Source organism: Rhinopithecus roxellana, chromosome 2 (genome assembly GCF_007565055.1).
Source record: "Rhinopithecus roxellana isolate Shanxi Qingling chromosome 2, ASM756505v1, whole genome shotgun sequence".
NCBI classification, from domain to species: domain Eukaryota; kingdom Metazoa; phylum Chordata; class Mammalia; order Primates; family Cercopithecidae; genus Rhinopithecus; species Rhinopithecus roxellana.
In genome coordinates, this window is record NC_044550.1 from 145,060,063 (window position 1) to 145,084,889 (window position 24,827).

The 24,827-nt window shown below is 38.8% G+C and overlaps 1 protein-coding gene across 22 annotated transcripts in view; it reads left to right on the forward strand.

Moving 5' to 3' along the window:
• LIMCH1 (LIM and calponin homology domains 1) overlaps nt 1–24,555 on the forward strand; it is a 352,171-nt gene extending 327,616 nt beyond the window's left edge. For 7 of the 22 annotated variants that reach the window (XM_010384733.2, XM_010384727.2, XM_010384771.2 and 4 more), the window contains 10 exons: nt 829–912; nt 4,465–4,557; nt 5,438–5,542; nt 6,827–6,954; nt 8,901–9,022; nt 10,168–10,288; nt 12,316–12,402; nt 13,978–14,086; nt 16,725–16,827; nt 21,663–24,555. In XM_010384733.2, coding sequence (XP_010383035.1) covers nt 829–912; nt 4,465–4,557; nt 5,438–5,542; nt 6,827–6,954; nt 8,901–9,022; nt 10,168–10,288; nt 12,316–12,402; nt 13,978–14,086; nt 16,725–16,827; nt 21,663–21,688 — 978 coding nt within the window. In that variant the 3' untranslated portion in view covers nt 21,689–24,555. The remainder of the gene's footprint in view (nt 1–828; nt 913–4,464; nt 4,558–5,437; nt 5,543–6,826; nt 6,955–8,900; nt 9,023–10,167; nt 10,289–12,315; nt 12,403–13,977; nt 14,087–16,724; nt 16,828–21,662) is intronic. The other 15 variants (XM_030921845.1, XM_030921879.1, XM_030921885.1 and 12 more) reach the window with 5 other exon arrangements.
• The last annotated feature ends 272 nt before the right edge of the window (nt 24,556–24,827 follow it).

Consider the following 24,827-nt stretch of genomic DNA (forward strand, 5'->3'; position numbering starts at 1 on the left):
CCTGGGTGACAGAGCGAGACTCCGTCTCAAAAACAAAACAAAACAAAACAAAACAAAACAAAACACAGCAACCCCTCTTTTCCTGGTTTCCCAGGGGCTGACTGATTTCCCTCCTCCCTCCCCCGACCTGCACCCTTCCAGTCTCATATTCTGTGGCCTGGACACCTGCATTGGTTCATGGATTTTTCTCTGTTATTCCCCATTATTTACTTGTTTCCCAAACTTGCAAAAACCTTTTATTAATACAAAGAGGAAATAAGTCTTTGAGCTTGAGCGTTTGTGTCATGCGGGCCCCAGGGCAAGTGATCTGTTTGCCTGGATCTTAGGTGTTACTGGTGAGCATTGGTGAGTTATCCCTGTAGGGAAAGGTGGTATGGAAAAGCAACTGCAGTATAAAAGATTAGTTTTATAGTGTGGCAAACACTACTTCTTACAAAATGCATTTCTGCTAAAATAACCGGTCTTGTTTGCTTGGACCCACGATCAATATGCAGAATGAGCACCTTAAGCTCAGAAGCATGAATGCGTTTAAGAGAAATCACTTCTAAGAGAAACGAAGCAAAGCCTTCCAATGCCAGTGGCTAATTACTTTGTGTTTTCATTAGCTCCAAAAATATTCACAGAATCATACCAGCATCTTGGAAGTAAACCAAAGAGGGACTAAGATTAAAAAATGGTTTCTGCCACCAAAGAGATGTTTAGATATGTGAAGCCTTCTGCTTCTGTGTGTCAATCTGGGTGCCAGGCCAGAGGCCAATTGTCCTCTCTTGACCTGGCCTGTCCCTTGAGGACATAGCTCCATTCTGATCATGCTTTTATTTTTCTAAGCAGTTTAAGTTCTGGGCATGGGACCCAGAAGAGGAGCGCAGGCGACAGGAAAAATGGCAACAGGAACAGGAACGTTTGCTCCAGGTAGGACTGGGTTTGCTACTTTTCTTCTTTTTTCTTTTTTTTCTCTTACTTTACTTTCCATTGCATTAAGTAGACTTCTAGTACAGGAAATGTGGAATGGAATCCACATGGATTCCACATTTTGTGTCCATGTAATGGAGTACCCTGTGTCTCATTCTTCCTGCCAAAGACAATAATAAACATGATGAAAAACCATTCATATTAACACTGAACCAAAAACTCCTCCAAATATGGTTAAGGGCCAGTCTACCCATTCATCACCTCCTTAGTTGCCAATCAATTTCTGGTCCAAGTAGCAGGGGAAATTAATTATCTAAAAGCCCTCTGCTAGCATACACGTGAAATAAAATTTAGCCTCAGTCTAGTTTCTTAAATAGAAATGTTTGCTCTACCTTTGAGGGCCAGGTGTGGTGGCTCACGACTGTAATCCCAGCACTTTGGGAGTGAGTGCATCACCTGAAGTCAGGAGTTTGAGACCAGCCTGGCAACATGGCGAAACCCCATCTCTACAAAAATACAAAAATTAGCCAGGCGTGGTGGTGCACACCTGTAATTCCTGCTACTCAGGAGACTGAGACAGGAGAATTGCTTGAACCCAGAAGGCAGAGGTTGCAGTGAACTGAGATCGCGCCACTGCATTCCAGCCTAGACAACAGAGTGAGACTGTCTCAAAAAAAAAAGAACCAGCCTGACCAACATGGAGCCCGTCTCTACTAAAAATACAAAATTAGCCAGGCATGGTGGCATATGCCTGTAATCCCAGCTAGGGAGGCTGAAACAGGAGAATCACTTGAACCCGTGAGGCAGAGGTTGCAGTGAGTCGAGATCGCGCCATTGCACTCCAGCCTGGATGACAAGAGCAAAAATCCATCTCAAAAACACACAAAAAGGAAAAGAAATGTTTGCTCTACCTTTGAGTAAAAGCTGCTGATTATCAATTCTAGAAAAATTCTGGTAGTAAGTTCGTTATACTCCTACTTCGTGCCAGTTTTATGGATTAACAGGGCTTCGAAAGGTAATCTAGCAACCTAAAGAACTAACCCATAGTTGGTTACCTGGGATGTGCCAGGAACTGTGGTTAGTGCTTGACATTTTTACTTCATTGATCCTCAAACAACACTTCAAAGTATGTCTTATTAGCCCCTGTTTGCAACTGAAGAAAGTAAAGCTCACCGAAGTTAAGTTAATTGCCCAAGGTTACACAGCTAACGTGTCAAGACCAGATTCAAATCCAAGTCTGGATGACTTTAAAACTCATGCTCCTTCCACTACATTCCCACTAGTACTGATTTTACAAAAAATAAAAAATAAATAAGTAAAGGAAAATAATGTTAAATCTCATTAATTTTGGTGACTTTCTGCTGCTTGTAGAAAGCAATGCTTAATGCAAGTTTATTTTACTTTTTTTTCTTTTCTTTTCCTTTTTTTTTTTTTTTTTTTTTTGTTCTAATCCTTTTGACTGAATTCCCAGGGGTGAGATGGTGGTTGGTGATTTATATAGCAGTAGTAGATGGTAGTATGGTTTTGGTTCTGCCTAAATTTGGCATTTTGGAACTTGCAGAAGGTTAAGCCTTCAATACCAAACTGTTAGTAGGAACCTGATTGATCAAAGTCTTGGGGCTGCTGGAATTTGAGGTCCATTGTGAGACCTCAGTGCACCCCAACCATCTGCTTGTCTCGGGAGAGTTAGGTCCTCATTCCCTAGCTAAATGATGAACAGCCAAGAGTCAGATTTCCACACAGTGAAGTCAGGCAAATGTGCTCGCCACTGTGGTGCTCTATTACACACCAAGGGGTGACCCCTGGTAACAAACGCAGGCACCAGGCCTTTCTGTTGCTCCTGTGTTTCTAACTTGTTGCCTGGTATGGCATCGTGGGTTGTGGGCCAGGGTGTTTGTAGGGGAGGGCGTGAGAGAGAGAGAGAGAGAGAGACAGATTCTGTGTGTGTGTGTGTGTGTGTGTGTGTGTGTGTGTGTGTGTAATACTGCATCTTTCACTCTCTGCCTCTGCATAATCAGTTCATCCTCTTGGTGAGGGGAACACATGATATAAGCTCCTAGAACCAAGAAGCCTAAGAAGCTTTACTGGTTTTCAGCTTTTATGTAGTTTTAAGTCTCTTTCCTCTATTCTAAAAAGCCCCTGAGGTCCCTCTCTAAAACTTTACAATATTTGGTTTTCATAACACATTTTTACCTGGAGATAAAGAGCATGCCATGGGTTGATCAACAGTGATTTTGTTAGAGTTAATAAAAACACCATGCTCCAGAGAATGCCAAGAAAGTCCTTTTGCTCCTAAGATACCGACAAAACAGGTGATGCCTGCAGGAAATCTCAGCGGCTTCCCCATGAAGACAGAAGCAGACTTGTTTCAGCCCCAAAGAGAGGATTGACAACAGTCAGCCTAAAATATTTGAGTGTGTGCACCATGCATCAATGGTTTCTTTGTCTGTCATGTCAGGATGCCATTCCCAAGGCATCAGGAGTGTCACTTCTCATTTTATGCATTAATTTTAATCCCCATTTATTCATTTCTTCTAATCAGCCATCAGGGACTGCAGTCATATTTTGAACCCCATTTTTATTCATAGTATGTTCTTTTTTCCCCCCAGAAATGGTGACTTGTGCTGCATTATTTCTGAAAAACAAAAATGGCAGTTCTGAAGAAGTAATCTAATGGACTGGTTAAAAACTACTCTTTTTTTTTTTTTTTTTTGAGACGGAGTGTCGCTCTGTCACCCAAGCTGGAGTGCACTGGCCAGATCTCAGCTCACTGCAAGCTCCGCCTCCCGGGTTCACGCCATTCTCCTGCCTCAGCCTCCCGAGTAGCTGGGACTACAGGCGCCCACCACCTCGCCCGGCTAGTTTTTTGTATTTTTTAGTAGAGACGGGGTTTCACCGTGTTAGCCAGGATCGTCTGGATCTCCTGACCTTGTGATCCGCCCGCCTCGGCCTCCCAAAGTGTTGGGATTACAGGCTTGAGCCACCGCGCCCGGCCAAAAACTACTCTTAATTCAGGAGTTACTTAAAGCTAGGAAGACTCTATTTTGGTAGAATAGTCACAAGCAAAGAGTGATTCAGCTACTCAGCTAATTATCATCTTGTCCACAGTGGACCTTTCTGTACTGTCTGTCTTATAAACCTTCAAGGTTTTTCATCTTTCATCACACTCTCCTCGCAGCAATGCATTTCTATTAGTGGAATGGCAAAACTCATCTCTAAAGCGCCCAATAAAACCAAACTAATGATTTAGCACACCTGGGACAATACCCAAGTGAAGGAAGATTTTAGAGGTTTTCCACCTTTCTGTCTTTTCTCTTTCTGTAAGCAAAACATGAGCAGTAGAAAATACTGCTGTCCATTGGATTTTTATGTTCCCAAAATGTTTGAGTGCCACAAAACTGTATTCCCTTGTTATTGCATGAATCAATTAGATTCAGAATCCTTACAAGAAGAAGATAATCTTGCAACATATTGTGCATGGTGGTTTAGGGGGGAAAATTCCCGATGATGTATGCAATCAGTTCAGAACAATCTATGGAAATTCCATAACAGGAGAGATACCAGAAGGAGCAGGACAAGCTGAAAGAAGAGTGGGAAAAGGCCCAAAAGGAGGTGGAAGAGGAAGAACGCAGATACTATGAGGAGGTAGGAAATTCCCAAGAAGGAATTTGACCTTGTCGTCCCAATTCCTCAGTCTAGCAACACTCTCTGTGTCTGTGGCATGCAGATGCGTGTGGCTGTGTCTGACTCTTTACTGACAGCAGAATCCCATCAACCTCTTTAAAACAGTCATGTCATTTCGGTTCTGAAAGACCAAAATTCCCTGCAAATACAGTTCATGGTAAGGGCGTGTTAAGTCAGTCAAGGGAGATGATACAATTACATCTGTTCTCTAATCAGTGAGTCAGATTCTTGATTGATCTTGGAGAGGTGACATGAAATAATCAGTTCCATTCATTTGTCTGTTTGTTGTTTGGTAATAGTGAATTAATTCTATGAGGATAATTTTGATATTGAGGCTGAATGAATGCATTTACTATAGAGCACTAAAGAGATTTGGAGGAGAAGAGAATTTGGTTTAGGTTCATTTTGTTTTTTAAATGAATAAGCCAGAACACATTAGATAACTTAAAGGAGGCTGCATTTTATGTATATTATCTAAAGTTTGTTCATGATTAATATTGTGAATTTTATATTCAATAATACTTTTTGTGCATAATCAGATCCCTATATCATAATCAGATCCATATATCAGAAAATAGCATTTCTAATTAGGCTTCTTGTATCACTCTAACCAATTAATTTGCAGAGTCTTTGTTTTTCAAAATTAAATGTTAATTTCTAAATTATTACCCATGGAGAGTGTTATATGATTTGCATGCTTTTGGAAAATAAGACTTTTTAAAATGCCCTGCTTGTTTGAACATATTCTGATTTTTTTCTAAAGTGCCTTAATGACATTTTTCTTTTGACAAATATGATTTTTATTTTCCCCCCTTTCATCGATTTCTGTCCTTCCCCTTAGGAGCGTAAGATAATTGAAGACACCGTGGTTCCATTTACTGTTTCTTCAAGTTCCGCTGACCAGCTGTCTACCTCTTCCTCCGTGACTGAAGGCAATGGGACAATGGTGAGACCACAGATTAAAAGCAATTTGTGAAATAAAGAAACCTAAATAGAAGTACAAAACCCCAAGACCAAAGTTACCCAACAGACTCAATAGTTTAAATCCAAGACTAGCTATTCCCCTAGAATCACGTCAGCAACTATGTGGCCATTGTGCCCCATTCTTCCATCACTGCTGCTGCCAAACTCGAGTCATTTCCTGCGGAGCAGTAAAGTCATTACCCCAGCCAGATCTATCCCAGTAGGCTAGAAGCCAAAGTCTCTCCACACCTGGCTGGCAAGATCTCAATTAGTGAAGTCATGTTCTGGAATATCCTTCTCACAGCCCAGTTGCCAGATCATTCATTCATTCAATAGACATTTATTCCCCTCTGCCATACTATACGTTCCTTTCGATTGTTTGGCAGCAGCAGAGATGTCAGTAATATGTTCTCCACCAGCGTCCATGAAAATCACTTCTAATGCCCCACATTCCACAAGACCTGTAGTCCCAGCTGCCTGGGAGGCTGAGGCAGAAGGATCCCTTAAGCCCAGGAGGTAAAGGCTGCAGTGAACATGATCTTGCCATTGCACCACTGTACTCCAGCCTGGGTGAGAGAACAAGACCCTATCTCTAAAGGAAATAATAATAATTTTTAAAAACTAGCTAATAGATGCTGGGCTTAACACCTAGGTGATGGGTGCAGCAAACCACCATGGCACCTGTTTATCTATGTAACAAACCTGCACATCCTGCACATGTACCCCAAAACTTAAAAACAAAACAAAAAACAAATTAAAAAACCTAAATAAATAAATAAAATGAACTTATGTAGGACAGCACTAAAAACAAACAAAAATTCACAAGAAATTTACATGTTGTCTTTGAAGGCCAGAGAGAGCCTATAAAGTCTGGTCTGCCTCCACATTCCCCAAATAAGGTCATAGAAGATGGAAGGATAGGCAGAAGTTATATCAATACCTGGATAGTCCATAGTCCACATAAAGGAAAATAACCTGTGGATACCAGAAAACCATTTGTCCTGAAATGAGTAGTCCTATGACTGTTTTATTTTGAAAGAGGGGTTTTCTAATCAATTCCCTTTTGTAATAACTTTTGAAAGAGATTCAGATTATACATTTATTCCAAGTAGTTGGAAATCAGTGGCTATTCAGTTAATTTGGACAACAGTTTTTTAAATTATAGGCAACATGATTGAAAAATACTTCAGATATCCCTGGCCAGAGATAATGGTTATACAGTGTATTTAAAATATATACTTAAGATTTTCATTGTTTTTCTCCTTAGAATAAGATAGATCTGGGAAACTGTCAAGATGAAAAACAAGACAGAAGATGGAAGAAATCATTCCAGGGAGATGACAGTGACTTATTGCTGAAGACTAGGGAAAGTGATCGACTGGAGGAGAAGGGCAGGTATGAGCCCATCCCATCCCAGTCCGTCCATGAAAATGTACAAAGCTGGGCTCTACTCGTGCATGCCCAGGAAGGGTACTCTTTGCTGATGCAAATTATATTCAGCTTCGAAATGAATGTTCCAGTAATACATTACATATTGCTTGGACATATTTTGTAATAGGTCTAAAATCAGTGTCCTTATGCTCTTGAATATAAATAGCCTTCTCTTTTTTCTTTTTTTTTTTTTTTTTTTTTTTTTTTTTCTTGAAATGGAGTCTCACTCTCTCTTAGGCTGGAGTGCCATGGTACGATCTTGGCTCACTGCAGTTGCCACCTCCCAGGTTCAAGTGAGTCTCCTGCCTCAGCCTCCCAAGTAGCTGGGACTATACGCACGTGCCACCATGACCAGCTAATTTTTGTATTTTTGGTAGACATGGGGTTTCGCCATGTTGGTCAGGCTGGTCTTGAACTCCTGACCTCAGGTGATCCACCTGCCTCCGCCTCCCAAAGTACTGGGATTATAGGTGTGAGCCACCGTGCCTGGCCTAAATAGCCTTACTTTTAAAAAGGCTAACTCTTTTTTAAATAAAGGGGACGGTATCAGTCTTCAAAAGCTGATTCAAAGCCCCAAACCTCAGTATTACTCACTTGAAATGATGAATGTGTCCGGAGTGATAGAAATTGAAATGAGAACCTGGGGTCCCACCACTGTGGTTTCACTGTGGACCTGAACTTGGCCATTATTATCCCCTGAGCTGTAAGAAACCATGTTTATTCTGGTGATAATATAAAGGATAACCAACTAGTCAATTGATTATGGGTAGTCACCCCATCCATGCTCTATTGTGTTCCATGGGAGATCAGAAAAGGACAGCTAGAGACCCCTGGAGCACTCAAAACTAGCTCAGACTGGAGCAGACTCTCTTTGTGGCTGTGGGTTGTAATGGGTTTATTGATGCCACCCCACCCCATCCCTTCCTAGAAGGGACCTACAGAAAGCCCAAGAAGCTGGCAGTGCTCTGCAACCAACACATTGTTCATGAGAAAGATGTTTTCTTCTGGGCTGCGAGATACCAGATAGGTATTGGCAAGAGTGCATGCACGTACACACACACACAGCATCCCAGAGGGATCTGAGGCAAGAAAGGCTAAGTGTCGTTTTCAAAGACTGGCCAACTTGAAAGGTTGGCTGGGAGCAGAGCTCTCCGGATGGGATTTTGCTCTGAGAATCCTCCTGTGCTCATTAGCTAGAAGACTGGTTAAATTGTAAGCTGTAGGTGCTCAGGCCTATGTCCAGAAACTGTAGGGCCCTTGGATGACTTTCCAGTTTACACTCTTGAAAGGGACTTTTCAGTTTTATGCAATGAAAACCACTGGTCAGGAAGATCTGAATGATGCTGATAAGCTATTTACAAAATGTACAAAAAATGTAACTTTACAGAAAACCTTTGACCTTCATTTTTGCAATTTTTTGCATTTTTGCAATTTCTCCAGACACACATTTTACATGAATTTTAGCTAGTTCTCCAGGCTGTCCCTGTTTTCACCAGAAAAACTTTCCTTTTATCTCCTCCATCTGTTCATTCTTTGCACACAGAAGCCACTGAAAGTCCAGTGAGTTACCATTGTCTTCAAAGTTTCCATGTGGCTAAATGATTTTTACAGTAAGTCCTCTCTTGTGAACATCAGGTTAGCACTGGCATTCCTTGAAATTATTAGAATGAAGACCTTTGTGGACAGAGAAACCATCAGAAATGATAGTTTGTTGAGCTTGTTAAGTGGATGGATAATAGAAATTTGTAGTACTTTATCATTTTAAATCTATTTTAAAATAAAAAGAATAAACAGTCCCATCTCTTTTTTTATATTGTAATTGGTACTTCCATCCTTTAAGTTATAGGACCAAGAAGTTTCATTCAGTTACTTTTCTGTCTGCTCTGAAGTATACCTCTTTATTTTAACAGCCTAACTCAAGGGGCCTTGGCTCATTCTGGAAACCCTGTATCAAAAGGAGTTCATGAAGACCATCAACTGGATACCGAGGCTGGGGCCCCACACTGTGGGACGAATCCACAGCTTGCTCAGGGTAAGAATGGAGAAGACCAGTTTCATTCAGTGTTTAAATTGTTGTTAGACCCTCACATTGTCCAGAAAGCTATGATCTCTGCTGGCTACAGGCTTCTTTCTAAGGGCCCTGGACTTCTAGCTTATGCCCAATATATAGCGAATAAACTCCCACCACTCTGTGCTGGGGACTCAGTGAGACCTGAGACAGTGTTCGCACTTTAAAAAAAATGTAACTTTACAGAAAACCTTTGACCTTCATAAGTCGTGCATTCTGAGACTTCCTCAAATTCCTAATTCAACCATTGGACATAATCTCCCCATAAAATGCTTATGGAGGAGTGGAATCCCCAAAGCTGGGTGAGATGCGGGTACTGGAATGGTGGGAAGGTCCCGTCAGCTTCCATTGCCACTTCACCCTCATTTCCACCCGTGTCTCCCACACTCCTGGCTCACCACAACAAAATTTAAATGTATTGCTCACCAAAATGACCAAATTCTACATGCCGGGGGTCTTCAGTATCATTCCTAGATAACTGAAACTTCAAATACTAAATGATATAAACAGGAGGAGTGAACTAAGAGGATAAAAGAGTGACCCTGGTAAATGTATTTATTGCCAAAGCAATAATGGTGGAATTAATGAATTTTGCCTTACAGTTTTTAGCCTGTTGTCTACACAGATATTTTACCTGAGTTGATTATAATACATAAGCATAGATTTGTGCATGTTCCCAAACAGAGATATCCCTGCAAGCTGAATACCATTCAGGTGCCCTGTGGATTTAAACCACATCACAGTTGATGTGATCCATGAGTCAGAGAAAGCAATGGGTGTTCACTGTGTTTTAGAAATGATGTTCCAGGTTATAATTGCGTCCACCCAGATTTGCTTTCTTTCATGCAGAAGAAGTCAGTGTTTTAAAGTACTGTTTCACGACATCAGAAATCAGCAAGGGGAAAGGGCATGGTTCCTAACCTCCTTTGCTTCCAGAACTAAATCATGATGCAGTGATTTAAGTGGCCTCTCTAACCACCACGTGCCCATGACCTGCATGAAATCGCTATGAAACCTCAACAGGCGTTAGCACTTTAAAGAAAGGTGACTTCCTGGGTAGTAAGGTGATTTTACTGTGCACTACATTTATGTTCTTTAATTGGCCTCAGATCCATCCCAGAATCAGCAGGTATCAAATCCAATGCACAGTTCAGAAGACGTGAAGCCAAAAACCCTCCCACTGGATAAAAGCATTAACCATCAGATCGAGTCTCCCAGTGAAAGGCGGAAGTGAGTAACCAGACACGATGGTTGTGGGATTCCCTTTTTGAAAAATTCATTAACTTAGAAGGGGGAAGAATGAAAAATGTGAGATGGCAAGATGACAGCCGCATTTTTGTGCTTTTTGTCAATCTCATTGACAAGATAGTCAACATCATTGGAAGTTTGGGGCAGTCTTTCTGGCAAGTGAATATGTACTCTGAATTTATGGAGTTGTAATAGGCAAAGTTATGTTTTTAGCCCACAAATTTAAACATTGGAAAGCAGGTGCAGGCCTGTTGTGTTTGTAATTGATTTGAGTTAAATTGCCTCAAAGTCTGTGGACAAAGTTTCGTTCAAGAAAAAAATGTTACTCTCTCATTATTATGCTCTCCCTTAAGGTAACTACCTGGGCCGTATTTTAATTTTGTAAGAAAGTATTTTTGACAATAATAGTTTCTATCATGTTTGAACCATTTCATTATAATAGGCACTCTGTTGAAGAGTTTACATATATTTACCTCCTCTTTATCTATTAACTCACTGAACCCTTCCAATAACTTTATGAGATTGTTCCTGCCATTTTATAGACGACGAAATTGAGGCTCAGGGAAGTTAAATAACTTGTCCAGATTATTTAACTGATTAAGTAGTAGAGGAATTCAAAATGAACCCTCAGTTTCACAGTAAGATCATATTTGAGCTAGAGATACCTTATAATCACGATGTTTAAAATGTTAACATTCATAGTACTGTAATCAGTCATTCTACCTAGAGCCAGACCACCTCCATTCAGATTTTGACTCAGCCACTTACCAACATTGGACCTTGAGCAAATTACTTAATCTTCCTCTGCCTCATTTACAAAATGGGAATGACAATAGTCCCTACCTCACAGGGTTTTGTGCCTGGCTAATAGTAAGTGCAGGTGATGAAGAAGATGATGATGATGATGATGATAACTTGTTTTGTAAAAGAAAAATATTTATTTATTGCCTTATATTTTCTTGTTACATTTTCCTTTTCCCCAATGCAATATTTGAACCATTTCCTCTGTTTCTTTTATGTCTATCCAGTTTCATTTCTATTTGTCTATGTGACACTCGAATCAATAGAAGTTAAAATTACCTGGAAGTAATCACTATTGTTATTGATTATTGCAGTGATGTTTAATCTTTTTTTAAGCATTGGTACTTATACTTTAGGGTGTTACATGAAAATGTGATATTTGAAGAAGACAAGCTTTCACTGGCAAGGGAGGTTTGGGTGGGAAGCAGGGTCAGGGAGTTCTGCTGAAAGCGGAAGACAGGTGGACTCACACGCTGTTCACTTCCGTGTTGGTATTTTTCTTTCCCTTGTTCTTTTCTGTGTTCTACCCCTTTCTTTACAAATGATACTCACTTTTAAAAGCAAGAGCCCAGAACTGATGGCTTAATCACAGGCAAGGCTCACGTACAACCATTCTGGTAGCTTCTAGCTGGGAGCCATTCTGACTTCTTGATGCCTACGACATATCAGTTGTTACACGTTTTGAACATGACCCTTCATCACACATACCCATAATGAATTTGTTGATAAGGGAAGTCACTGAAAAGAGCTCCTTTAAGGTCTGCCCTTCATCTCTGGGCTCTCCTTGAAGATCTTCCCTGGATCCCTCCTCATCTTTCCCCTTCCACGGAGTCCATCGTTTTTACATCTAATTAGCATGCCAAAGCAGTTTGGCAAGCAACTTAAAAAACAACCTGGCAATTTTAGCTAACGAAGAAATTAACTAAAAATAAAAATTATAAAAATATTCTGTCTTTTCTGTTCAGCAATGCCAGCATGCCAACCTGGTTTTGATTTTAGGTAGTTAATGCATGTACAATTCTTGCTAGACATTATTAGTATTTTTGTTCATTAAAAAAAAAAATACTGCCAGGAAACGCTGTGGTCTTTGATTTGGTTGTCAAGAAAGTTTTATTTTATTTTATTTTCCTAATCTAAAGTGTCTTTTTAAAATGGAGTTTGGCTTCTCTTTACTTGTCATAATTTCTGACTCCTTTACCACATTACAGGAAAAGTCCCCGAGAGCACTTCCAGGCTGGGCCTTTCTCTCCCTGTTCTCCCACCCCTCCCGGTCAGTCACCAAACAGGTACAAGAGGTCAGCAGGCCTTTCTGGGCTGCTTTGTTGTGACTAGAGCTTGCCAAGCATCATTTCAACTGAATTAGTGCTTGCCAAATGATTTTGAGGGATGTGTCCATCCACATCTCTTCCTACACACACACAGAGGCAAGAAGAAAGAGAACATTGTTCATCTGCCTGCAGGTTTATCAGCTGCAATAGAAAAAGTCAGGCCTGTGACATTGGTGCCGCTATGGCCATAGGGCTTTAATTACATTGTGTGGAACCTCCAATTTAATAATAAAATCCACCAGACAATTGCTGGGCTCCAAAGCTGGCGCCTTTCCTTCCAAGAGGGCTCAGCCCTTCTAGGCAGGATCCGCTCATGGCTCTTACAGAGAACCAGGCGGAGGATGACAAACGAAACTTCATCCTTCTAACCTACTCCAGCTCTCTAATGATGACTTCTGGACATTAACTGGGCCCCATGATATTTTAAAAAGCTGCCTGAATTCCCTTTCCCTGGAGAGACAAATTACTGAGTGCTCAGAGATTTTCTTTGATGTAGAAATTTCATTTAACTATTGGATAAGAGGGGAATACTAATAAATAGCATTTGGTTAGGGGAACTCTTCCTCTTTTCTACTGTCTTCCTTTCTGTTTCTCCTGTCCCTCTGTATCCTGCTGGTTTTCAAATTATATTGCATATTTTTAAATTCCTTGTGTAATTCCAAGGGCTTCTCAGATATCTGGCATCATTGCAGTACGATCTTAGTTGTATAAAAGCTGCCTTTCAGAGGACAGCTGTCTAGTTTCAGATGGGTTGCTGATGGTGTCCTCTCACCTGGTTTTGCTCTGCTGGTTTGGTTCCAGTCCATTGCTGGGCACTGTACTGGATACTGCAGGGGTACAGACAGGAGATAGATTCAGTCCTGCCCTCAGGCTTACAGTTTAGAGAGAAGGCAAGTGCCTTCATTCACAGAGTGTTTGCACTGGAGGAAGTCGTAGAGATAATCTGGTCCAATCCTTTCCTATTAAAAGGTGAAAGAGAAACCCAACGTGAGTTTATTACACCAGATCAGAGAACTTGGTGACAGAGCAGACATTAAATCTCACCTCTCTGGGCCCTCTGCCTAGTCTGCTGTATCACAGGTGATTATTTTCAAACAAAAGCGTTGTTTTCTTAGTAAGTAAAAAGAAATGCTGTAGTGGACCAGTGAACCACTTACGGGAAATTTAAAAGCAACATTGAAACCTCAGCAAAGCGAAACTCAGTTATCTTTTAGGACTTATAAAAAAGTATGATAAATATATTGAATCATTCTGAGGCATTTGAATAGACTACAGCACAAACTTCTTGAAACAAATAGCCTAATAACTTAAACACACGCACCAGATTCAGTACCATAGTGGAGACCCAGTATAGCAGTTGTTTGCCATTTATATCTAATGTTTAATCTCCAATTCATTATCAGTTCTGTCATTCTCATTTTATTCATGATATAGGCATCTTAAAAATCCACATTTTCATTTTTGCATGAGGTTACATGTCTGTGTGTTTGACCAGGTATTCTAAACTGAAGTTTTTATTGTGACGTACATTTTTAAACCTAGGTCTATAAGTGGAAAGAAGCTGTGCTCTTCCTGTGGGCTTCCTTTGGGTAAAGGAGCTGCGATGATCATCGAGACCCTCAATCTCTATTTTCACATCCAGTGTTTCAGGGTACGTACTTATTGCTTTTCTCTCCAGACACAATTTCGTGATGTCCTTTGGCATCGTTCTGTGCTGAGAAATGCCTCTTAGAAATTCTGGAGGGCTTTGTCTGTGAGGTCTCCCTGTCTGGGTTGTATAGATGTGTGGTTGGATTCCATCCTTCAGAAGGAAGGTCTCCTATCATGAATCCCTCTGGGATGTCAGATTAGAAGAAGCAGAAAGGTTTGTGCAATTTGTCCTTACAAAACAGTTTTTGTTGCTAAAGAACATATACTTCAGCGAGAGGCTGAGAATGGGACGCTGGGGAGGATGATGCTCTTCCAAATCTTTTAGGGCCATGTGGATTTATTTGTAATGTCTATGCTGTTTCTTAAACTCTTATGACTTAATGTGAAACAGTTTTAGTCTTTGACCTAGTGGAAAATTGTCTGTCAATTCAATGGCTAGTTAGAAAATTGTAGGTCTCAGAATGAATGTGTCTGTAATCTTAGATTAAATATCACTCCCTCGAAAAAGCTGCCTGCCCACCCAGACTAAGTTGCCTTTGTTATAGGTCGTTATAGAACCTTTCTTGGTCCTTATTACTGATTATCGAATTATTTAAATATTATCTCCTCTAATAAACTGAAACTCCGTAAGGGCAGGGACCATATCTGTCTTGCTTACCACTCTTTCCTCTCTACCTAGCAGAGTAGGTGTCAATAAATATTTTTAGGTGAATGAATTAGTAAATAAATGGAAAATGAGGCCTGGATTCTAGTCCCAGATCTCTTGGTAATAAGTAGGTGAGTTATACCTGATTTATTATGAAATTTATAAGTTGGACTGTATCAGCATATCCTGTCTTTATTTTCCGCTCATGGACACATTTCAAAATAATATGTAATTTTTGAAGGCAAACCCTTTGTCTCTGAGGAGGAGTCATTTCTTGGTCTGCATAACCCTGACATACTTTCTTTTCCCTTCTTGAATTTTCTCTTATTTCTTGTTGGTAGTTTCCTTGGCTATGAAGTAAATTTGCCTGTGTTTATAATAACTCCCACTTTGCTGATAAGCTAAGAGAAAGTCAGTGAAGTTGTCCCCAAATTATTAATTTAATAATACCAGTAATCACTTGAAAGCAAGATTTATCATAGGCAAAACACAACATAGATACTTATTTTAGATTTCATTTATCAAAAGTATTAGAATGAGACCACAGTTTCCTAAGTTTTATTTTATTTCTATAGAGAACCATTCCACAAAGGACAACCAAAAATATTCTCTTTGTAAAGATTAAGCTAGATAATGTATGTCCTAAATTGTCTAGGGATGTTTTGAGGCTCAAGGAATATGCTTTTTAAGATTTGTAGTTATGCCAAGAAATATGTTTCAACACTGCATTCTATTCTCAGAAACTTCATCAGGGCTGGAAATGAGCAAGGTAGTAAGGGCTCTTTGCAGATTCTCAAGGGTCAAGAAACTTGCCTTCTTAACTCTCAAGGCCTTTATTCGCTCTAATCATTCACCTCCTGGAGCTGGCCTGACACTTTAAGGTACATCCACTCTTGGATTTATTCCCCACTCTTGCAACGTAGAGGCAGCTTATAACATAATTTGGATGAAGCCTCACTCTGCCCCAGCTCACCTTAGAGCATGAATTAGGGGCTAGATCCTGGTCCTCCTGCAAGAAGCTGGCACCCAGACCAACTTCCACTGCCCTTTGTACCCTTCTGGTACAAACTCCAAGTATATCCTACAGTCTCCTTCTGCACTCAGCCTGTGTTGGTGGAAATTCCCAGTGGGTTTGTTGCTCTGAATATCACTGAGTTTAATGTGGAAATATAAAATGGAACAGTTGGCTGGGCATGGTGGCTCACACCTGTAATCCCAACACTTTGAGAGGCCGAAGCCGGCAGATAATCTGAGGTCAGAAGTTCGAGACCAACCTGGCCAACATGGTGAAACCCCGTCTCTACTAAAAATACAAAAATTAGCCAGGCATGGTGGCACACACCTGTAATCCCATCTACACAGGAGGCTGAGGCAGAAGAATTGCTTGAGCCCAGGAGGTGGAGGTTGCGGTGAGCCGAGATCGTGCCACTGTACTCCAGCCTGGCTGACAGAGTGAGACACTGTCTTAAAAAATAAATAAATAAGTAAAATTTTAAAATGGAACAGCTACTTCCTAGAAATTTTGATCTGGTAGAACTTAGCAACAATGCTGGCAAGCCTTTAAAGATTATTGATGGACACGTTTCAATTGATAACTCGTTGACCATGTGTTTATTTAAAGCCACTAGGGTTTAATGCATTTGAAATGGTTCTTCCATTTTGATTGAGAAATGGTGTATGATAGAGGTTAAGAGGCTAGGCTTTGGAGTCAACCTGCTACCACTTATCAGCTTCACAACCTTGGGACAAGTCAATGCACCTCTCTGAACCAGTGTCCTTCTCTGTAAAATGCAAGGAATTAAGGTAACATGCTAACCGTATATTTGCTTTTGCTGTAAGTTGACACTGGTGCAGCATCTTACATATAATAGATGCTCCACGAATGTGGTGATTGTAGAAGGGATTGTTGTGCTATTCACATAAACAGTAACTAAGCATTATAAAGAAACAATTCCTTATGCATCTTATGATGTCTGTTCTTTTTACCCTATAGTGTGGAATTTGTAAAGGCCAGCTTGGAGATGCAGTGAGTGGGACTGATGTTAGGATTCGAAATGGTCTTCTGAACTGTAATGATTGCTACATGCGATCCAGAAGTAAGTACTGGGGATAACCCCTCATGATGACCGAGTGTAATCATATGTCTTCCATAGGACCCGATTTAGGAATTCAAATATTTTTCCCCAGCCATTAACACTCAACTCTGAGAGAAAGGTTTTTTAACATCTAGGTTAAAAAAAAAAAAAAAAAAAAAAAAAGATAGTGAAATAACCATTTATTTACCACTCGTTTCTTCCTGGAAGTTTACTGCTGCAATGTGGACCAATTCTTTTTATCCTGAAGTGCATCAGCACACTAGCAGGTCAAAACATTGCCTGAGCTCACTACAGAGATTTTGGTGCGATAGAAGGAGATGTAAGGTCTGTCAAACACTGCTCACTTGTTCAGGCATGTCTTTAGACAACTGGCACCATTTGGGGATGGTTAAATATGGAGAGTGGCTCTCCACTGTTTATCAGATCGAGCACCAACTCATCAATGTCTGCACGCCCTACATTCAGGAGTTTCATTACGTCATATGTGTTCCCAACTGAATGGAAAGTTCCTTGAGAGGCAACAATGATGGATGGTTCTACTTCTCTGTGGATTCTTCCCCACCTCCTATCTCTATGATACCTTAGTAACAATATGCGCTTAACAAATTATTTGGTGCCTTAGTAAGTGAGAAGCCTGCTTTCCCATCTTGCATGCGGGCCTCCTACTGTGGAAGGTTCATGTCAGTTTGCAGGGCAGCAGGGGGTGCTGTTGCCTAGCCGCAGTTTAGAAAATCTGAAAATGGTCAGGGGCTTGCCTCAGAATGTTTCCTCATTTTCCATCATGAGTACAGTCCTTCTGGTGGGTCACCTAGACAGTAGAAGACCTTTTAGTGCAGATTCATCAGTCAGAAACTCTTTTAAAAAATTGGAGTGAAGATAGGGAATGTGAAACTCAAGAATGACTATTTCTCAAAATGAAGTCATGTTTTTACTGCCTTTTTACATGGATCTCAAATCTCTGCAAGACTGAAAACTTTAAGAATGAAAATTGAAAGTAATTTGTTTTATAGCTATAGATTTAGTAGATTCAGTTAAATGTATGCCTATTAATAAAATGATAGGAATTAAAAATTTAGTCAAACCCAGATAGTTGAGATCTGTAATAAATATTTGACTTGAGATCAAAACAGTTCCAACTTAGAGCTGCTGCTATCAAACTGGACTATTTATATCATGCATGATATTAATTTTTATACCATATATTGTATATATTAAAATACATAAATAGTATACCATATATCACAAATATATACACACAAATGAACACATATAATACATGTATAATAGGTAATAATTATATATATATTATTTAAACTGGACTTTTGCTTTTATATGCTAACAAGGAAAACTAAACTCTCTTCTCCCAGAGTTCAATGTAATTTTTCCTATCGTCTTCTATAAATTGTTCTTTTTCTCTACCTCAGTGAACCTCAGTGAACCTCAGCGAACCAGCTGAATATAATTTATGGAACCAGAAGAGGGCACTGTTAGGTTGAAGGACTGCTCAGAAAGCTTTGAAAAGTGCTGTAGATCTGAGTTTGTTTCATAATTTAAAGTGCTTGAAGGATGCCAGCAGAACAAACATGAACCCCCCTCTGGGTGACAGTGACCTCTTTTCATCTAGATATTTTTAAATTGAGAGGTTGGGTGATTCATTGTCATTTCTTTTGGAAATTAGCTTTTTAATTCAAGACCAGGAATTTTTCTCTTAAGTATGCAAATATAAAGGGCATTAACTGCTTTCAATTTCAAAACCATGGAGTTCCTGTAATGAGCTGAAAAATAAGAAAGTGATTTGGAGGTAGGCCACAAAAATGATTTTTTCTTTATTTTATATTTTAAATGTAGTGTTTTACCAGGATTTACCAGAGAAAACAAGGCCCATTGTTTTCTCTGCCTAGATACTTCTATAGACATTCAATGAATAAATAAAAGTTATAGATGATATAAGGTTAGAAAAATTGAATTGTTCAGAAAGACACCAAATTAAAAGTGCAACTCTCCCTTGTAATCACTTTCCGATAATTTCTTGGGGTAGGGGCAGAATATATGTTTGTACATGTGTATGCACACACTTGCACATACGTACACACAGAGATACATATAAGTATGATGTATCTACCTGGATTTGTGTTGGTTTTTATTTCACAAAGGTGGAGATCATATAGTCATGGTGTTCTGTACTTGGTTTTTGTTGCTGTCATTTTGAACTTAATGATACATCTTGGCAGTTTTTCCAGGTAACATGCTGTATCTCCTTTTTCTTTTTAATGACTTTTAAATAGCTGCATGCAATCCCATTATGTGGACTTATAGTTTAAAACTAATTCTCTATGAATGGATACTTTGGTGGTTTCCCATTTTTTAATATTATTTTTAAGTGAACATCCTTGTGCATATATCTTGATGAATATTCAAAGCATCTCCATAGGATAGATTCTGAGCAGTAGCACAGCTGGCTTAAAAGGCATGTGCTTTTTAAATTTTCAGACATCTTGCCTAATTATCATTCAGAAAAGTGCACTCTCCCTGCAAAATGTATGAGAGACCCCCCTTTTTTTTCCTCTAAGACTGTATCAGCTCTGGATATCATCAAACATTAAAAATTTCCACTCTGCTTGGTGGGGGAAAAACACCGTATTGCTTTGATCTGTATTTCCGTAATTATGAGTTTGAACATCTTTTCATATGTTTATTTACTATTTATATTTCCTTTTCTGTAAAGTGCTTCCCTATCCTTTAGCCATTCTTCTATTTGGCACCTGATTTGTATGAGTTCTTTGCAAATTAAAGAAATTTGCCCTTTGTTATTATTTGCCGCATATTGCGGTTAGTAGTTTTCCCACTCTGTGATTTATTTTCATACAAAAGATTTTCATTTTATGTAATTAAATATATATATATTTAATACATATAAAAGAAATATGTTTCTTTTTTGGATTATAGGTTTCTTAGGAAAAGGCATTTCAAGTGTATAAATAAATTTAGCTGAGATTTCTTCTAGAATTTTTTTTTCTTCTTCACATGTAAATATATCATAATCAGGATTGTATTTGGGGGTAAAAAATGTGGTTGATATCTGGCCTGATTTTTTTTCCAATTAGCCAATTGTATGAATATCACTGAATGAATAATCCCTCTTTTTCTCGCTAATTTGAAATGCCAGCTTTCTCATAAACTAAGTTCCCATATATATTTAGGTCTATTTCTGGATATTTTATTATGTTTTATTAACCTATTTATTCTCCATTACTGAATGTTTTTAATTATTGTAGCTTCATAATATGTTTTAATATTGGGTAACAGTGGTTACCTTCTTTCCAATTATTTTTTCCAAAATTTTCCTAACTGTTCTCCCATGTTCATTTTCCCAGATAACATTAGTATCTTTAGGCTAATTTCAATTAAGTTAACACGTGACAGAGAGAATGACCAGCACATCTGAGAATACTGTTTCTCTGCTGATGTCCTAATGAATAAATATACCTTAGGAATGAATAGGTAGAGGGGATTATAATTCAGTTGAGAAGTATAAATATGCTTGAATTGGTCAAATATATCCAAGATGCAATAAAAGAGTCAGAATGGAAAAAAAAAATGGCTAAAAACCATTTTTCTTTCCTTTTTAAAATTTGATTTAAATAGAGAGGAGTGGAGATGGATAGATGTGAAGGGTGGTTTACATCGTGGGCATTCTAAGTGAAACAAAATAATTTCATTTTGTGGAATAATAAAACCTGAATATATAATCCTATTTTCTCCAAGTAACTAGTCACATTTAAATGAAATTTTTCTCTTGAAGGGAAAAATAGCATGCCAGCATATTAAAATGCAATTCCTAAAAGCAATGTAAACAGTTTTTAAGTTCATATGTAAATGGGAATGGAAGTGCAAAACAAATGACCTGTCATGCATCCAGCCATCACATGTTTAACTTGTGCCATTTGTGCTTGGGTGTTGGGTGACTCTGTCTTTGTACATGGTGTTCTGTTCCATCATTCACTCTCGCAAAAGCATTTAATGCAAACTCCCTGGGGTCTTTTCAGATGTTGCAATTGCCTCATCACAACTGTAGTGCCTAAAAAGGAGAAATCCTGTGAAGGTTTCAGCAGAAAAGACGGAACCCAAACAATCCTTTCTAGATAGGATTGCCAGATAAAATATAAGATACCTAGTGGAATTTTTTTTATCCAAGTTAAAGTTGGATTTCACATAAACAACACATTTTTTAAGTATGTGTATGTCCCAAATATTGCATGCTCTGGATTTAGCATAAGTATGTCCCAAATATCAGATAGAATATGCTTATACTGAAAAATTCTGTGTTGTTTATCTGAAATTATATTGTACTGGGTGTTGTGTATTTATACTTGCTGAATCTAGCAATCTTGTTTCTAGATCATATGTCAAATTCCTCATATTACAATGTACTTATTCTTAGAGAAATCAAAACCCAGGGAAACTGAGAAAAAAGAGATTATTTTCTTGCTTATTTGCCCCAGATGACAAGGTAGAAAACTTGATGGAGATGCTTTGCTTTAGGGGCAATCCAGAGCATTTGATCAAACTTCACGGTGCATGTGAATCACCTGTGCACCGCATTAAATGGGTCTGGAATGCGGCTCAAGAGCCTGGATTGCACACAGACTCCAGGTGATGCCAATACTACTTGTCCTGGGGCCACACTTCAAGTAGCAGGATGGGAGAAGTTTCCAGTCCCCAGGAAGAGGAGACTTTGGTAAAGGCAGTTGCTCATTAGGGAGGTTTTAAAATGTCTGAAGCAAGAAATGTTGCCTGACCACCCTTGTTTGTGTTGTTGTTTGTTTTAATCACAGGTGCCGGGCAGCCTACAACATTGTGACTTGGTTTTCAAGCTTCCGGATCACTTACCATTTCTTTATTGAGGGTGTCCCCTGGCAACTGCTTAACAGAATCCCAAGTTCAGGGGCTTCTCGGCATTTACCTAATTTCTGAAAGGCTCTTCTGAAAGGTGGTATCTGTTCTTTTGTAGCACAGTGTTTGTATTTTTCCTGTTTATTGTTTTGGGTTTTCTTTTCTTTTTTTTTTTTTTTTTTGCATTTGCACAGTATACACAAAAGAATATGGGGTTGTAATATCCTGAATAGCTCAAGAAAGGTTTTAGCATGGTCAATCAGGCTTATGGTTTAAAATGTATTATTCTCTTCTTTGGGAATTAGCTAAATGATGCAATAAACCTGTTTTGTTTTAGAATTTCTAGGAATTAAACACTTTATGTTTACAAATTGAGCTACAGAAAGTGCAAGACATGCCAATTTGAGACACACAGTCTTCTAAGACTGGAGGATAAATTTAATGCATTTCAGAAACTAAACATCACAGCAAGCTCTATCTCTGAGCTATAATTTGTTTTTAATGCAAAGACACTAGTTTGATAATATATACTGTAATCCTGGAACATTTGTGTTACTTACCTTTGGAGGTAGAAATTATACCAATAAATTATTGCACCGTTAGTATTAGATTTTGTGTACCTTGGAAGTTATGTCATTAATATAGGCTGGTTCATCAAATAAAGCAAAACCTTGCAATATCAGCTAGATTTACACTCTGGGACATTGCCCAAAGGTAGGAAGAAAGCAGAGGGAAATATTTCAGTCATCATTTCCAAAGTCATTATCAAAATCTGTGAGGAAGTTTAATCTTCCGAAGAGTCAATGTCAGACATCAGGCCTCTGTTGCCTGCTTCTCTCGAGACACTAGATTAGGAGTCTTCAATAAGAGACTTAACATGAGGCATATGGAAGATGAGGCACCGAGATAAGTTCATCATTAGGTGTGAGCACTGCTTACCCTTGCTGGCAAGTTCTCCTTAAGGGCCTGAAGCACAGGTGTCCAAAGAAAAGCGTTAAGTCCATCTTAATAGAATCCACGTAGTGTATGATGTGGTCAGCCCCTGGTCTGTGATCAGCAAGAACCTACAGCACAGATTATGCCCTGCCCACTTCAATGAATACCGACTCTCCTCCACTCTCCATCGCTTTTTTTTTACTATCAAGAACTCCGGACCTTGCCCGTGGAGAAGTTTAGAGAGGAACTCTTGTGGAGAGCTGGTTTGTTTTCTGCCCTGTGCGATGAGTTTCAGCTGGCCAAGAAAGGACTCAAGTTATTAAAAAGCATCACAATGTAGATCTCCAGGCTGGTTTGTTTTTTGTTTTTAAGACTGGGGAAAGGGGGACTATTTATTCTGCCTTAAATCAATGGCAAATAAGTCAAGATGACATTTTGTGAATGTAGACTATGGATACACTCCTAATAGATTGATGTAGTCATAAAAGGGGGTCAAGTAGATGTTTTTCTGTTATGTAAGCAATAATTTTTCTGTGTCTTATTGAGTATGGCTAGCGATTATTTATTACATGCTAGATGGGTTCCTTGCATGTGGGTTCCATATAGGTGCAGAAATTTCCTCAGCCACTGGAGGAATTTCGACCATATTTGTCATTTGGATGAGCTGTTATTAGATTGAAATCTACACATCATTTCATTAAAAATTGTGCCTTAGAAAATGCAAAGCTGTTGCACATAGTGACAAATTATGGATGCAGTACATTGAAGAAAGATGAAGTCACTTCCAAGTTTCCAAGACTTCTCATGGAGGTGTTTGTGTTTTACAGGAAAAAATAAAAATAAAAAAAGAGAAAAAAGGAAAAAATTAAAAAGAAAAATTGTTTTGAAAATGTACAGATCGAGTCCAATATTTTGATTATTCACCTGCATGTTTTATTAAATATTTTGATAATGTGGATGTTTACACTTTGCATGATATTAGAGTACCACCAGTAATGCACAAACATGTACAATATGGTCATTCATAACGGATTTTTATAGAATACTTTTTACATGTGCAACTCCATCCGTTATGTAAGGATTACATGAATATTGCACATTCTCTTCTAGTTTCACAAACCCATTTATACATATTTCTTAGTGAGGCTCATTGTACATGTATTGAAGCTAGAATCGAGTCAAGAAAAATAAAGCCCCATTCTCCAACTGCAAAATGTGCTTTCCCATAATGAACACTAGTCACCAGCACAGAATCATCTCCAACATTTGCTAAATTCTAATTGCCAACTGTTTCTATTTCTATTTGATTTAGATTTCATTTTGAGTCTGTTACATGGCAGCTTAGGCAGACTAGATCTTGTTTTTTCCAATGCAGCATAATGAGCATGATCTATTTCTTTTCAAATAATCTTTGAGATCCCAGGAAAAAAAAAATGCTCTGCTCCATTGAGCTATAATGTAAATGTGTTTGTTTAAAAAACAGATGAGGCAAGTGAGTGATTTATTGTTCCTGAAGAAGTATGTCTGATTTTTTTTCTCATACTCCAAAAGCTAGTCCCTACTCTTTAATAAAAATCATGGGTAACTTTTTGTTTTTCACTAGTGAACTTTCATGACATTTCCTTTCTATGTAGTGTGATTAATGCAATACATATTATAGTTATCTATACACAGTGTAAGATTTAACAAACTGAAATGATCCACCTCATATGTGAGTCCGTCCAAAAGATGTTACTGCTCTGGGTGGGCCAATGTTCTATATCGGTTATACTAACTTTCATTTAAAATATTTATTCTAAAATGCCTCTGAGAAACAGTAAAAAATAAAAACAACAAGTTGTCTAAAATGCAACAGCTTTTATAGTAAGTGTACATTTATAAATAAAATACTCAAATCAACTCTGTATTCTATTAATTATTTTTGGAGGGGTGGCAGTTAGTTTTCTTACATGGGGAAGAGAGACTCAAACTTTCTCTTGTAGCATTTGGTCCAGGGTTACATAGACAGATCATGCAGTGCTGCATGTTTGCATATACCTATTGATGCATAGTTGAGGTCAACTATTGAAGGCAAACCAAACTCACTGGCTGGTTTGGGGGTCACTGAGGAATTGCCTTCTGTGGAAGGGTTTAAGCTCCTGGAGATGAGACACACAATAACTAGCAGAGAC